The sequence below is a fragment of the Coturnix japonica genome, chromosome 10, assembly GCF_001577835.2.
Source record: "Coturnix japonica isolate 7356 chromosome 10, Coturnix japonica 2.1, whole genome shotgun sequence".
Taxonomy (NCBI): domain Eukaryota; kingdom Metazoa; phylum Chordata; class Aves; order Galliformes; family Phasianidae; genus Coturnix; species Coturnix japonica.
The window spans coordinates 9,817,439-9,831,933 of NC_029525.1; the positions used below are offsets into that span (position 1 = coordinate 9,817,439).

General features: G+C 43.8%; 1 protein-coding gene and 1 non-coding gene across 4 annotated transcripts in view; both read left to right on the forward strand.

Annotated features, from left to right (window-relative positions):
• PDE8A (phosphodiesterase 8A) overlaps window positions 1–14,495 on the forward strand; it is a 113,014-nt gene that overhangs the window by 97,658 nt on the left and 861 nt on the right. Inside the window, exons 19-25 of one of the 3 annotated variants that reach the window (XM_032446938.1) lie at window positions 221–353; window positions 5,184–5,348; window positions 6,514–6,643; window positions 7,383–7,505; window positions 7,588–9,320; window positions 9,892–13,004; window positions 14,121–14,371. In XM_032446938.1, coding sequence (XP_032302829.1) covers window positions 221–353; window positions 5,184–5,348; window positions 6,514–6,643; window positions 7,383–7,492 — 538 coding nt within the window. In that variant the 3' untranslated portion in view covers window positions 7,493–7,505; window positions 7,588–9,320; window positions 9,892–13,004; window positions 14,121–14,371. Of the gene's footprint in view, window positions 1–220; window positions 354–5,183; window positions 5,349–6,513; window positions 6,644–7,382; window positions 9,321–9,891; window positions 13,005–14,120; window positions 14,372–14,495 lie in introns of all 3 variants that reach the window. The other 2 variants (XM_032446936.1, XM_032446937.1) reach the window with 2 other exon arrangements.
• LOC116653936 lies at window positions 13,103–13,233 on the forward strand. The gene has a single exon (XR_004308602.1).

A 14,495-nucleotide genomic window follows, 5' to 3' on the forward strand; every position in this document is an offset into this window, starting at 1 on the left:
TTGCACTGTTTATCCCAGAGATCCAGTCATGCCTCTAGCATATATGTCTCTGCACACCAGATGCTTCATCCAGCGTAGGTGCAGCTACCCAAGCCTTTCTGTCTATTCTTTCTTCCCCGGCACCTCTCAGCAACACAAGCTGCCTTTAACACAGACTTGTTTTAGCAGGCAGCCCTTTGTGAACCAGCCAGCATTCTTAATTGTTTCCTTCTTTAAACAGGAATGAGTATCGAACCCTTCGCCAAGCCATTATTGACATGGTCCTAGCAACAGAAATGACAAAGCACTTTGAGCATGTCAACAAGTTTGTCAACAGCATTAATAAACCCTTGGCAGCGCTAGAAGAAAATGGGGTAAGCAACAATGCAAATCCTCCTTAAAATGAATAGGCAGGGACTGGGAACCCTTGGCCGTAGGAAATCTCCACGTGGTATTCTGAGAAAGTTCATGAGAAACATGGAGAAAGAGAGATAAGAAATGTGTCTTTTGCCTCTGGCTTCAAATGCCCTTTTTACATCGTCATCTCCCAGCTTTGAAGATGAGTGGGACTTGCTTGGTTCCTATTAATACTGCAGCACTGGGATGTCTTATGAGAACCAGCCATGTGCTTGGGACCAGCAGCTTGGCCTCTATAATTCCCAGCTTTAAAAGCCATTTTGACAATCACAGTCAGTCCTATGGAGAGTGCTAGCATAAAGACTTGGTGTTCTTGTTGGCCATTTCTGCAAAGGTGCTGAGATTTGCCTCAGAATAGAAGCTGAATTACTCCCTCACTCACAGCAGGAATGCTGGTGGTGCAGTGAGGGCAGGTATATTGACTGCCATATGGCACATTCTGTGGAAACGAGGGCCTTCAGCTTTTAGTGCAACCTGGCAGCATTCATGGGTTTTCTACTTTCTTTTTTAATCTTTGAAATAGATGATAGTGGCACTATATATCATATAGACATAATCAATAGCCATCTGGAACCCCATGGACACAATGAAATTGCCTGTTAGGAACTCACTCTAAAAAACCACACCAGTTTCAATAACAGCTTCAACCAGCAGTTTTGTTGCCAGTAAGAGTAGCATATAATTTTGTTGGAATGGTTTTTGCAAAGAGAAGATTTTCTGAATAGTTATAATAAAGTTTGCAACAGTGGCAATGTCCTGCAGGAGCTGTAATGGTTTTCTGTGTTTTCTTAACCATGTTTTTCTAGAAAGCCACATTTATGGCTATTGTGTATGGGGAGGGTAGGGCAGACTTTTTGTTATCAGAAGGTGGGAGAGGAACAGACCTTGTTCCTCACCCATCAGAAGCAGAATGGAGCTTATGTGGAGGAGAGTACCCTTGCTCACAAGACAATAAGCTAGAGTTAGTTTTGCTCTTGGCACTGGGTGATGCTCATGAGAACTCTGTGAATGTGGAGCCACATTGCAGTGGGATACTGGTTTTACTGACTTAAACTAGAAGAAAGGCTGTTAATTCTGTGACAAAACTACCACCATCTCTTCAACTTAACAGCTTCATTTATGTGCACGTTACAATGCAGTCAGGCCATAATTGTTTCACTGGATTCTGTTTTGCACTGACACTCTTCTCTCATGTCAGAATCCCTTTGCTGCCCACTGGCTTGTCACGCCATTTTCAGTTCTCACCCACCATTCTGCTCCTTGGCTTCTCACTAGCTCTACCTCTCTTTCTTCTCCATTTCCCAGCATGAGCTTCCTTGCTCAACAGATCCCTCCTTTTTCAGCCTTCCTTCCCTCTTCCAATAGTGTTGGCTTGTGCTAGTCCAGTCTCTCAGAGTTCCCAGGATTTCTGTGCCTATCTACTCATTTTCTTCTTGACTTCTGCATTCAGAGCAGGTAACAACCTCTTCTTCCCTGCTGCTGTTTTTCTGCAGGTTTTGTTTACTGCAAGTAGTGGAGAGCCAGGTTCCCTGTTCTTAGTTATAAAATCTGAACCTGGACAGATTCTGCTCCAGCATAGCCAAGAACTACCGTTACTGTGAGAGTCCTGCTCAGTCCCAGGCTTCAGCAGTTCCTATTGAATCTACACAAACCAAGTTTTTCCCCCTGATATTAGTAACACGTCCAGCAGCTTTCAACAGAGATGGCTACTGACTTACCCCAAAATCATCCCTCCAAATCCATTCCAGGTCCTCACTCATAAAGGTGTGAGGGTATTTAGAAAAGAAAGAAACAGCAGCAATTTTAACATCAGCACGAGGAGCTGATAAATTCCCCTGCCCTCATATTCGGAAGCCACCAAATCATTTTAAACTGCAATTTTCAGAAAAAAAAATGAAATGAATAAATCTTTGCCTGAGGCGGACACCTGGTGGGGAAACTTCAACCAACCAATTTCAGTTGGCAGTTTGAACAATATTAAGTAAAATCTTTTAATGTGAAGCATCAGCCTGCCGGCTACTCAGCAGCTGGAGCAGAAGGCGACCAAGCTGTTTCATTGTAGATGGGGTTTTTTAAACATACATACCTGTTAATTCCTGGAATTTTTCACAGAACCTGATTTATTAGTTTCTTTATTTGCTTTTGTGAGACAATTTGGAGAAGTAGCATGCTAATACATATATTTGAGGGCCTCATAAGCATTTTGTTTTTCTAGGGGGGGATATTCCCCCCTAGAAATGTAAGGCCAGCAAAACGAGTGGAAGATTAGGAGGGTAAATGCTTCTCTGCTCAGTGCCTTGATTGTAATAAACACGATAAGAAAGGAGAGTAATTCTTAGTTGATTACAAACGAGTGAGGTGGCCCCAAGCATCGGGCTGCAGCATCCATCCAAAGATGGATGGTCTTTCTTATTGATGGTTACAGAGAGCTGGCTGCTCCATGCTGTTTGGATGGATCCATCCTCCTGCCTGTTACACAGAGCTGGGTAGCTGCTGCCGCTTCAGCCTGTACAAGCAGACAGTAAAAGTAAAGACAGCAGCATGTGGAGATCAAAGTTTAATTCTGCCTGTGAGCCCCAGGGGCTGTAGGGAAATAATCTGCCCCACGAGGTATTTGCGATTCATAGCAAATCCTGCCCAAGAGTGGGAAGAAAAAGGCAACATAACTTTTAGAGAAATCGAGAAGCAAAATGTTTTCCTTCTTTCAGTTGGGAGTTTCTCAGTTCAGCAGGTTCCTATTAAAAGGTCTGTAATGTGCGAGTGGGTGAAACCAATCATTTGCTGTGCTTGTTACCAGCAGAACAACACTGACAGATCCCTTTTCAAGTCTGGCTGTATATCTGGTTGCAGCAGCAGTGAGTGTTTCCTGGCCCTGTTTCCAATCGTGGCTGTGACTCAGTGTAATGTTTGCAGGCTGAGCTGCCAACCATGTATTCCAAATGGGACAGTTCCACTTATTTTTTATTTATTATTTTTGTACATATTTGTTCAAAGAGCCATGCTGAGAAGCTGCTCTGTTTGTTTCCTTTCTTCTTTTGTTTCATAAACCGAAAAAAAATCCTTTCCAGCTCCAGCATCCTTTATCCTCCCATTTCCCTTCATGATGTCACCTAAGCCTATGACAGGAAGCCAACATCTGACATGGAGAGACGCCTCTGCTCTCTGAGCAGGATGCTGGGACTAAGCACAGTGTGCACATTTTATTCCCAAGACATCCGCAACCAGCAAGCAGAGCTGTGCCCTTGGTTTGAGCAGATCCCAGAAGCAAACATCCTTTCTGCATTCCTGCTGGCTCACCTAGGAGGATGTTATCTACTGTCCTTAGCTGAACGATCTCTGATTATTTTCAGTGCTTCATTTTCACGTCTTACTTGTGTTTTTGGAGCTTCCATCACTTTATGTTGACTTTCTTACATCATTTTTTCATGCATTTGAACGTCTATGCAACTCACTTTGTTTCCTCAGTACTTCCTCTTCTGCGTATCCACAAATGAGAGAAAAGAAGAAATCTGAGAATCTGTGTTTCTGACCCAGTACCCACCAAATAATACTGTTTATATTATTAATTGTGATTTTCTTTCTTTAGGAAGGATTTTCTTCCCCAGAACTTCCTTCTGAAAAATACATCCTATTAAAAGATCAGAATGTTTCTGCTGCTTTGTAGAAGCTGACTCATACCTCCCTTTTTGTACCAAGTACTGCAAGAACTTTTGGCTTACTGTTCTCTTAGCATCATCACAGTTGTTTCTGTTACTCTTTTACTGCATTTAGACCAAGACCCTGTTAGACAAGCCTAGTAAATTCCTGGCCTCCAAGAGATTTTCTTTCGAGTAGAAGACAAGAGGCCTTGTGGTCAATTTCTGTACTCTACCCATCCTTAAAGAGTCAAAGTAATTATGGGGTCTTGCTGTGTGATTTTTTTTAAAGGTATTTTAATCCTGAGCATCTGTCTTTCAAAACTCACCTCATAAGAGATCCACAGAGAATCTAATCTGGATCATAGGAGCCTTTACTTATGTTAGCTATTTGCTGGCACCAAGGACCATTGCTGCACTTGTATGTGCAGCCTGAGAACCAAATATAAGCTGTGTGTGGGCTGAAACCTTTCCTAGACTTGCAAAGGAAAGATGAGGCTGTACAGAAGTATGATTTTAGTATGAGAACACTGACAAACTCTCAGAAAGCATAAATCACAGTCAGGTTAGAGACTGGTGGGCTCCCATGGCCCTGGTGGAAGGCAGAGCAGGAGTAACCCTGGAGGCAGCATGGGATGTGACTCTCCTAAGGCAGCAGTGCTGTTAGTATGATTGATGCTCATGATGATGAGGTTTGCATGCAGAGGATGACTGTGCATGTCAGGTCAGTCCTTTTTTTGTTAAACCAGCTGTTCCACTATTAATGTGCAAGCCCATTAATCCTCACGTTTCAGCAGAGAATTGCATTTTCTGCCTACGTAGTGCTCATCACTGTGTATGCAGTGATTAATGGCTCCTTACCACACATGTAAGGAGGCAGACAAGGCGTAGAGGGATTAGGTGACTTGCCCAAAGATGCCCAAGACTTCTGTCACAAAGACTGAATGAATCCAGAAATGTGCTCAGTGCTAGTTTGGAGCTGTGGCTAATATTCATAATCCCCCCATGAATTCAGCTGGACATCATATATGGTAGTCCGTAATGGTGCTGATCCTTATAGGATCTGCTGAAAGCATTCCCAAAGCACAAAGCTTTTGAGTCGGTATGCAGAGCTTTTCCTAATGGATTGCTTTTAATTCTCAAATGTTACAGAATAATGGTGATGGGGATTCAATCAAAAATGTTCTCACGTCTCCTGAAAACCGCATCCTCATCAAACGCATGTTGATAAAGTGTGCAGACATTTCCAATCCATGCAGACCTATAGAGCAATGTATAGAGTGGGCCGGACGCATCTCTGAGGAGTACTTTGCACAGGTAAGACAGCTGAAATCTGTTTAATTATATTAAATTAAATTAAAAGTGCTGCTGAAATTTCAGGTGAGCAGCTCTTAAAAAGGGAAGAGAAATGTGCATGTGTGACATGTTCCCAAACACATAGATAAGAGTGCATTAAGTACCTCTTTAAAATACCTTTTTTTTCTTTTTTTCTTTTTTTTTCTTTTTTTTCTTTTTTTTAATGATGGGATATTCAGTGTCCAACAGTGGGCAAGGAGGTCAAACGTGACAAGACAATGGTTTTGAAAGGGATATGATTGTTGATAAGGAAAAGGCTCTCAAAAATGGGAGCAAAAGAAATGTTTAGATGTGGCTCTAAAGGATAGGGTTTAGTGGGGTTGTGTTGATAGCAGGTAGACGGTTGAGCTGGATGATCTTGGACATCCTTTCCAACCTTGATGATTCTATGATTCTCATGCCAATACCAGTCTAGGTACCTTCAGACAGACAAAAGCTGGCATGTACAATTCAGTTATGAAAAACTAAAGCTTGCAAGGTTTCCAGTTTCTGACTTGAAGTTTGTTTAGTTTTGTTTTGCCTGTTGTGTTCCCATCACAAAAGGCAGAGGAAGGGTGCCTTCTGCCTACTGTGTGCTGGCTGTGTCTCAAGAACAGGATCACAGGTTCCAGTGTTAGCATGGGAGCAGCACTCAGCCCAAAAAACATGCTCTAAGACCTTAGTGAGCCATGCTGAAGAAAGGTGCTGGGGAGATGGGGACAAGGAGCAGGCATTATTACAGATGACAGACCAAATACTGAAGTTGGGCTTTGGTACCTCAAGGAGAAAAAGAGGAAGAAGATAGTTTGCCATCTCTGATTGGTACAAAATGCTGCTTCCATTAGAGGCTGAAAATGAATACACATTCTAGATGCACATCAGTCATAACTTAAAGCAGTAACACATGGTTACTTAGGGCCAGCTCTGTGTGTAAATGCAGAAGGTGAATTTGTCACTTTGTGGGCAACACTGGAAGGTGTTGTTCGGTAGTTTGGCTGAAACCCACCCATGTAGGTGCTGCTGCTTCAGACTGTTCAGGTTTCTCTGTTTATTTAGCAGTTGCATGCTCTAGTCAGTCCCAAACAATCTGCCGCTCAAAGAAGCCATTAATGGAATGTAATAGAATAACCACGAGTGTTCTTTGCAGACTGATGAAGAAAAGAGGCAAGGTTTACCTGTTGTGATGCCAGTTTTTGACAGAAACACTTGCAGCATCCCCAAGTCCCAAATATCATTCATCGATTACTTCATCACTGATATGTTTGATGCTTGGGATGGTAAGTAGAATTCCACAAATCTTTTGTAAACGTTTGAAGCTATTGTGATAGAGAATTGCTTTCTTGTAGCTCCTAAAGAAAATGGGAGAAAAGAGAAGGTTCCTGCAGTTCAACTATGCTTAATAACTTCATTATTGCTTGGAAGTATTTTGATCCTGCTACGCACCATTCTCATGGCTTCCCTTTAATATATCAGTGTCAGGCAGTGTTTAACTCTCTTAGTTTTAAACTTGCTTCTCTGCAAATGGAGGACAGAACCCTTCTCTCTGAGAGCACTTTGGGTGCAGTCCATGTTAATATCAGTTACTCTTCAAGACAGATTTCTACAGTCTGGAAAATGCCTGGGGGAGCAACTGTTTCCTTCCAAGCACTGCCTCTGTGGTAGAAGTGGTCAGAAATGTGACTCTCCTGAATGCCAGATCGTGACATGTGACTGAGATTTGATGAAGTAGGATAATTACAAGCATAATTAGTTATGCCCCGCCTGGTAAATGGCGTCCCTTTGCTGGTGCTTGCAATAGCAGTATTAAATAGACTCTCAAAACAGCTCTCAGTAGCCTGGGAAGATCCGTGAGTGATGAGAGCTATAAAGCCAGAAACATTTCAAGTAGCAGTATGACAGATTTAAGCCTTCCTACTTAACACAGTTGCCTGGACATTTAAGTGATATTTAAGAAGACAGCATCATGTGACTATTCCAATCCTGCAAACTAAATCCACTCTGCCCTTTCTCCCCTAGCATTTGCAGACCTGCCAAATTTGATGCAGCATCTGGATAATAACTTTAAATACTGGAAAGGACTAGATGAAAGGAAGCTGCGGAGCCTCCGACCGCCACCACCAGAATAGCAATTAGACTATGGTGTGTAATTTACTAACCAGATGCATATTTATTCAAGTTCACTTTTGTTCATGTGATTTGAGATATGTTTCGGTCTCTTCAGTATTACAGTAAGGATAGCCCATGCGCTTGGGGAACTTTCAAATTCAAGAGAACAGGAGGTCAGCAGCTGACTTCCACAAACTACCATGTATGGACTCCAAGGAAATAAGCCTGTCAAGTGGAATTACACTGGATTGCTGCAGTACTTGTTCTGAAGGGGGTTTATTAGTGAACGTGTTTTGCGCTATCTTCTTACCAGTGTGCAAAGCTGGAAGGCCTTGAAGAATCCATACGACGCGGACATTCACTAGAAGATTGTGCTTAATCCTCAACTCTGCAAGTGAAGAAGAAACACCTATTAATAGTGACTCACAGCTCCTGTGAGAAAGCTACATGCTTTTTATAAGCACTTAGGACAGTTACACAGAACAATCGGACATTTAAAATGCAACTCTCCATGAAGGAATTTTTGATCTATGAAAAATAGATGTACTCTATTTTTTCACATCACAGAAGGTGCAATCATTCACTTCTGAGCACTACTGAAAGTGAGTTCTCTTTAAGAAATTTAGTAGCATATGTAAAAATAACACAAGAATTTTTGAGGTTGATCGTTAGCATCTATGATTAAAATGATATGTTTTATTTATTTTGTTAGATGTTCAATATTTTCTATGAATTTATAAATACTTAAAAGCCAAAGCCAACTTTAGATGCATTACAAATTTACATGATTCATACTCATTAATATACATTTAATTGATGTACAGACCTTTTATTTTCATAATGCAAATACAAAATACTATACAATGATACATTTTTATTGCACTGTAAGGATAGATGTGTATGTTTAAATATTGTCTGATTTATGTTAATTAAAATTAAGTTTTATTGCAAAGGTCTCACTTGAGAATAGTAGAATAAACAAGAAATGTATACCGAGCACCAGAACCGCAGTAGTTCTCCCCTAAACCAGTGACCACCACCTGATCTTCCCTTGGCTGCAAAAGATGATAATAACATGTTGGGACTTTTTGTTTTCTCCCTTGAAATTTTATGACTGAATTCCCTGTCAAAGTCTGCCTTATTTTATATAGTGTTTCTACAGAGCATTCCACAGCATATACGAAGAGGTGTTCCTACACATCTAACGAATTTCAGCGTTTTATAGCCTATGTATTTTCCTCTGCCGTGAAAGAAACAGAAAATAAAGCCACCAACAAAAACGTTCAATTCAGCAGGTTTGTAAAGGCTGTGTACCTTCACAATTTGAATAAAACCTTCATAGCAAACACCAGAAAATAATAAAATGTATATTTTAAGGAGCGTCAAGGTCCGGCCCATTTCATTTGGAATGTACATGTACTCTGCAGTTTGCAGGCTAACAGAAGCATGGAATTCCATTGGAAATAACTGCTGTCTGGGGAGGGGAGAAGCTGAGGGGGTTGGACTGTTGTTAAGGTGCTGAATGGTGGGATGCGGCTGGTGAGTCCCCCTGCGGCCTGCCCTTGGTGAGTCCATTGAAGCCCTGTGAGCACTGAGTCAAGGAACCACAGCTGGGAGCCATGCTGGGCTGTATTGTGCTGAAGGACTGAGGGAGGATTCTACCAGCATTTCCTGTAGGCAGGAAGGCATTCCAAAAGCACTGAAGGAATCACTGACTATTGTCAATTCAGAGGCAATGGACTGACTTTAGAAAAGAGGCATTTTGAACTGTTCTTCAGGAAACACAAGCTGAGGAGATGTGGATGATGGAGCGGTTCAGGGACTGCAGCAGTTGGAGCCCTAAAGCAGGTAATAAATGAACAGGTGACCTCTCCTGTTGTTACCTGTTTCTGTGTTTGTCTTTTATCTCCAAGCTGATGACATTCATTGCTGCCACCATCTGTACCTCACTGCTCTTTGTGTTTGCATTGTGCCTTTCTTCAGTGCTGCCATTACCCTGCTCATGCGTTCTCCCCTCGTGCTTGGTGTCTGGGTTAGGTGCTGCGAGATAGAGGATCCCCTTTTGTAATTCCCTTTAGTTCATCAGTGCTTGCATATTGTCAAGCCCGCTGGGGCCCAGATTCTGTTTAGAAGCACCCAGACCTTAGCAGTAGCTCAGTGATTATACTTAGGATGTAGGCTATAGGATCACTGTTGATCTTCCAAATGGCTGACAATCATTAAAGAGCAGACCAATTTCCATTGAGGACTTACAAACAAACACAGTATTCTCTCTCAAAGGGAACATGAAAGGAAAGGGAGAGGTGGCTGCCAGGTGTGATGCTTTCCTGGCAGTATCACAGTCTGTTTCCATATACACGTACCTATTGTAATTGGCTGTCATTTGCTACCTGGTGTTATTCTCTTCCCCTGCATGCAGGCTCCTGTATCTAGTTCAAGGAAAGGCTACTCTGGCTCCATCAAGGGAAGCTACAAAGCGGATAGGAGAGGAACAGCAGCAGCATGTGAGTCCAGAGAACGTCTGCAGGAAAGAAGTAAAAATATTTCTTCATAAGCACAGTTATTAATGTTCTGGGTTGTATTGATGAGCGGTGAAAGCAGTTAATTTAATCTGCTTTAAAAAATGTCTGCTGAATCATCACTGAAAAGAAGTGATCAGTGTGATTAATTCCCTGAACTTCACACTGCATCCCTAATGCCATTACTTGGAGTGTAGAGCTATGCTCATCATCCCCTTGTATCAGCTAGATTTATGCCCATACTGGTGTATAATAATTTCACTTAACGTAAAACAGTAATTTGCAGCCACTGAGTGCAGCTCTGTTCGTTCTGTTGTCCGTCTGAATGTTGCTGTTGCCAGGGAAAGATTATACTTAAAGTAAGTTTGAAACCAGTGTGCCAGATCCTCACCCAAGCTGGCTTCCCACTGAGCTTCCCTCTACAGATACATCCCTTTTGCTTTTCCAGTCTGGCACCCAGTGATGGAGCTCTGCTTGGGACAGAAACCACGGGTTTACTGATGTAGTGCTGGTCTTACACTGTTGAAGGGATAACACTGGAGAAAATTGGAAGAGTACATCTGAAATGATTCCCGATTTCAGGCAAGCCAGCAGTCTTTGACAGCGTCTATGTTTTTCATTTATTCTTGCTTTAATGCTAATATGAAAGTAAATTGCAGCATAGCCGAGATGATGGGGAGTTTTCTTATTCACCTCTAGGGTTTTAATCTTACAGTGCATTTTAAAACTGAATAAGGTTCAGCAATTCAGCATTAAATGAGCCATTCAGAATTACTGGCTGCTTTTCGTGCTGCATATTTTCAATCAGGTCATACTGCTGCTAAAGCCGGGTATCAGATTTACCAGCTTTCAGGTGAGTCTGGAACTCTTCTGATCTGGTAACAAAAAAGTTTGTTCTTTAGCATGAATATCTTGGTCCCTTCAAGAGGCAGGTATAAAATTCTTGGTCATAACTGCTTCCTCCGATAGGAGAAACCAGACAGGTATTGCACACAGCCACCTCATCGCAAGTCTGAATCTGGCTTTCATATCACAGTTTTCCCAGTGACCATTTATAAGTTAAAGATCGCCTACAATTGAAGGAATGTCTTCATTTTTGTTCCAGTGCTGCGTCTCAGTAGAGAAATCACTGATATGACATTTAAGAAAATGTGTCATGAACGCGAAGGTGTTCAAGCAGTGACAAAGCCATTCCTACATAAAAGAGGAGAAAGGATAATAACATTAAACGTCTACTAATCCCTCACAGGATGCTCAGAAACAGCACAAGGGAAGTGTAGTGTAGTCAGTTGTGTCCTGTGAGGCGAGGAGGGTTTGAGTCATGACTGAGTGGAGCTCTCTGAAGTGAAATCTCGGAGCTATTGGCAAGCTTCAAAACAAATAATCTCTGCTGACGTGTGACATCACGCCTCCAAGGTACAGTGGTCCCAGGGGTGTTCGTTAAATGAGAGTGGGATGGATTGCATTTCATCCTGACGTGGTATTCGGATGCAGGAAACAAGCTTTCAAATTACTGCCGTATCCCTGTGCAGTCTGTAGTGCTGGTTCAGAACGAAGGGGACATCCAAGTGCTTCACATATTTCTTTGTTCTGCTGCAAAGATGGCTCTGTAGGCAAAGGGTTTCTGAATGCTTTCTCTTGTTGCCTGCTTTGAACATTACTGGGACAGTGTCTTGTGTTTTCATTTTCTTTCCTTATTTAACAGCTTTAAGAATCTCCTCCCACGCTTCCCAAACAAACCTCAGCAAATTTAGCTTTGCTAACCATGCCTGGTTAGAATCCTCTATAACAAGCAAGGCAACTGAATTTAAAAGGCCCGGGGACTTAGAGCCACTAAGCAAAATGGGCTTGAGGCTTCTAAATGCCTTTCAGCTCCTGAACCTTCAGGCCAGCCTCTGGTCTAACAGTGTTTCTCCAGTCAGGGAAAGGGTTCTCATCTTCCTGTATTCCACTTTTTCCCTTTCAGAACAAGAAAGTTGTCTTTTTTTTTCTGATTGAAGTTAAACTGAGCCTGGAAGAACACCCCATAATGGCTGAAAGCCTTGTGCTGGTATCCACAGCCAGGAGAAAGCAAGCGTAGTTATGTAAAGCAGACTGTGAGCAACGCTTTGCTGCTGCCTGTGGGGTGTACATGTGTGCAAGGTCTTTTATATTCTTCTTCCACATGCAAACTGAAGTTCAGGAGTTCGCAGGCACCTCAGCCTGTGGGTTTGTGCTGGCAAATGCAAGCAGCCATGGACACTTGTTGAAGTCTGAATCATTCCTTTCTTGGGTTGCTTGCTCCCCCCCTCGAGTGGCAAGAGTCATTGCTGGAGCTAAAACTGATCTTAGTTCAGACCGTGGTAATTAACAGAAGTTACTTCATCCTTTAATCACATGCACTTCCCTCGTGGTTGAGGAATAGCACAGCAGTGTTCAGTCTTAGAAAGAAGTGAGGCATGGACTGCCTGGGTTTGGGGTGGAAGGAGGGAATGAGCCAGTGTGCCGTCATTCACATGAGAAGCTGGTCCTATCTTTAATATTGCACAGTACTGTGATGTCAGTCCTTCCTCAGCTCCCATTTATTAGTTCTCAGCATTAAGTGCAGCACAGCTTGTAACCAAGCAGATTAACGTTATCTGGTGATCCTGCAGCAATTCGGGGGGTGGGATAGGGGTGTCACTACTTGGTCTTCAGCCTGAAGATGAAATGGAATATGGAATATGCTTGACAAGATTCCCTTGGTGTCTGGAGTATGGAACATACAAGGAGCATTGCTTTTCCACCAGGTCCCTTCTGGCCTAAAATAAATGGGTTTTGGGGGTTACGTGTCACATTAGACACAGCAAATACGCGGTACCCCCAACACAACGCCCTCAGCTCCCAGCTCAACGCAGCCCCGCCCGCCATCACGCATGCGGCCCGGGCCGGGCAATGGCGCCGCCCCGCAGCGCCCGGAAGCGCCGCGCAGCCTTCAGGAAATGGCGGCGCTGCGGGGTGGGCGCGTGGTGTCATGGCGGTGCGGCTCGAAAACGTAAGTGAACAATGTAAAGAGTGGGGCTGAGCGGGGCAGGGAGCTGCCTCCCGAGCACTGTGGGGAAAGAACAGCCCGGTGCTTCGCCCGGTGTCGTTCCGGAGGAATAAGAAAGTGGAGTCGGTGCCTTCATGCCGGCTCCGCTGATACTATCCTCCAAGAGGAAATGGTGGAAGAACAAGGCCTGCCCGCGAGCTCAGGGCAGGGCCTGCTTCCTCCACCGACACGGCTCTCGTGGGGAGCGGAGGGAACGAGCCGCTCTGGCCGCTGCTGTGGTGCTCCTTCAGCTGGTTTGTTTCTGGCTCCAGTGCTGACCGGGCCGGCCCTGCTCGGTAGCCGTGCCCGTAGGCGCGATGCCCTCCAGTGGCAGCCGTGTGTGCTCGCCTGCTGAACCCAGGAGACTGGGAAGGGTGCTCTGAAGTGTTTCACGTCTCTGGGTGCAAAGGTATCTCCGGTTTGCAGATGTTCCTCTTACAGGGGACGAAACGCTGTTGTTTCCTGACGGGATTCAAGTCCCTGTTGTGCTACAGTGCCTGGATTGCTTGTCCTGTCCCTCTCACGTGTTATTGTGGGACGTGAGATAACAAGGAGCCTTGAGAGAATCCCAGCAGCGCCTACGAGCAGTCCAGAGAACAAATCAAATCAATATTTGTATCAGCTATTGACTGAGCCCTCTGGCTGCGACAGAAATAACTGAGCTCTGAGAGAGAACGACTCCAGCCAGCTCTGTGCTTTCAAAGAGATGCTGGCAGCTTGCAGCAGTTTCAGACCTGTTTCTGTTTCTTCTCTTCAGACAGCACTGTAGTTTTAATGGATGTTTTTTCTGCTTTGTTCTCTGTTCTGTACAAATACGATTCTTGCTAGGTACATAAGGCTAGTTCAGCATTGCCTTCTGGCCTTTTTGTCTGTGCTTAGAATGGACTGAGTGTAACTTGTAAACCTGGGGGTCTGTAGGTAGCCCTGGCAGAATCCCCAGTCAGCTGCTGGGTGAGTAGTTGGGACTGTCCTGTCCTTTGGCTGTTCCTGCTGCTGCTGAAGTCTCATGCAAACTTATTTCCTTTTTTTTTTTTTTTTAAAGCATGGCAGCTGATAATTGTTTGTGTGTTCTTTTTTCAGATGTTCCTGTTGCTGCCTTAGCAGCCTCATATGCCGTCCTGCTCCTGTGATCTGCAGATTCATTGAGCCAGCAACATAATGGCAGAGCTGTTTTGGTACCCTTAGAGTCTCCGTTGCACAGTGTGCAAGTACCTCATAGCTGGCTCAGCAAATCAGTCCTTGCAGCACACCTGTGAGATTGCTGTGGAGTCCCAGGGACTGGGTTAGTAAAACATCAGAGACGAGCAGCTCATCCTGAAGCAGGAATACAGGTACAGTTTAAGCACTTGAGGTGAAAGCTGTGGGTGGAAGGTGATTTCATGGGGCCATTCCTGGGGCTGACAGAATGTGGGCTTTCATCAGAATGGCTTTGTTCACCTGGCAGTCTCTGTAGTA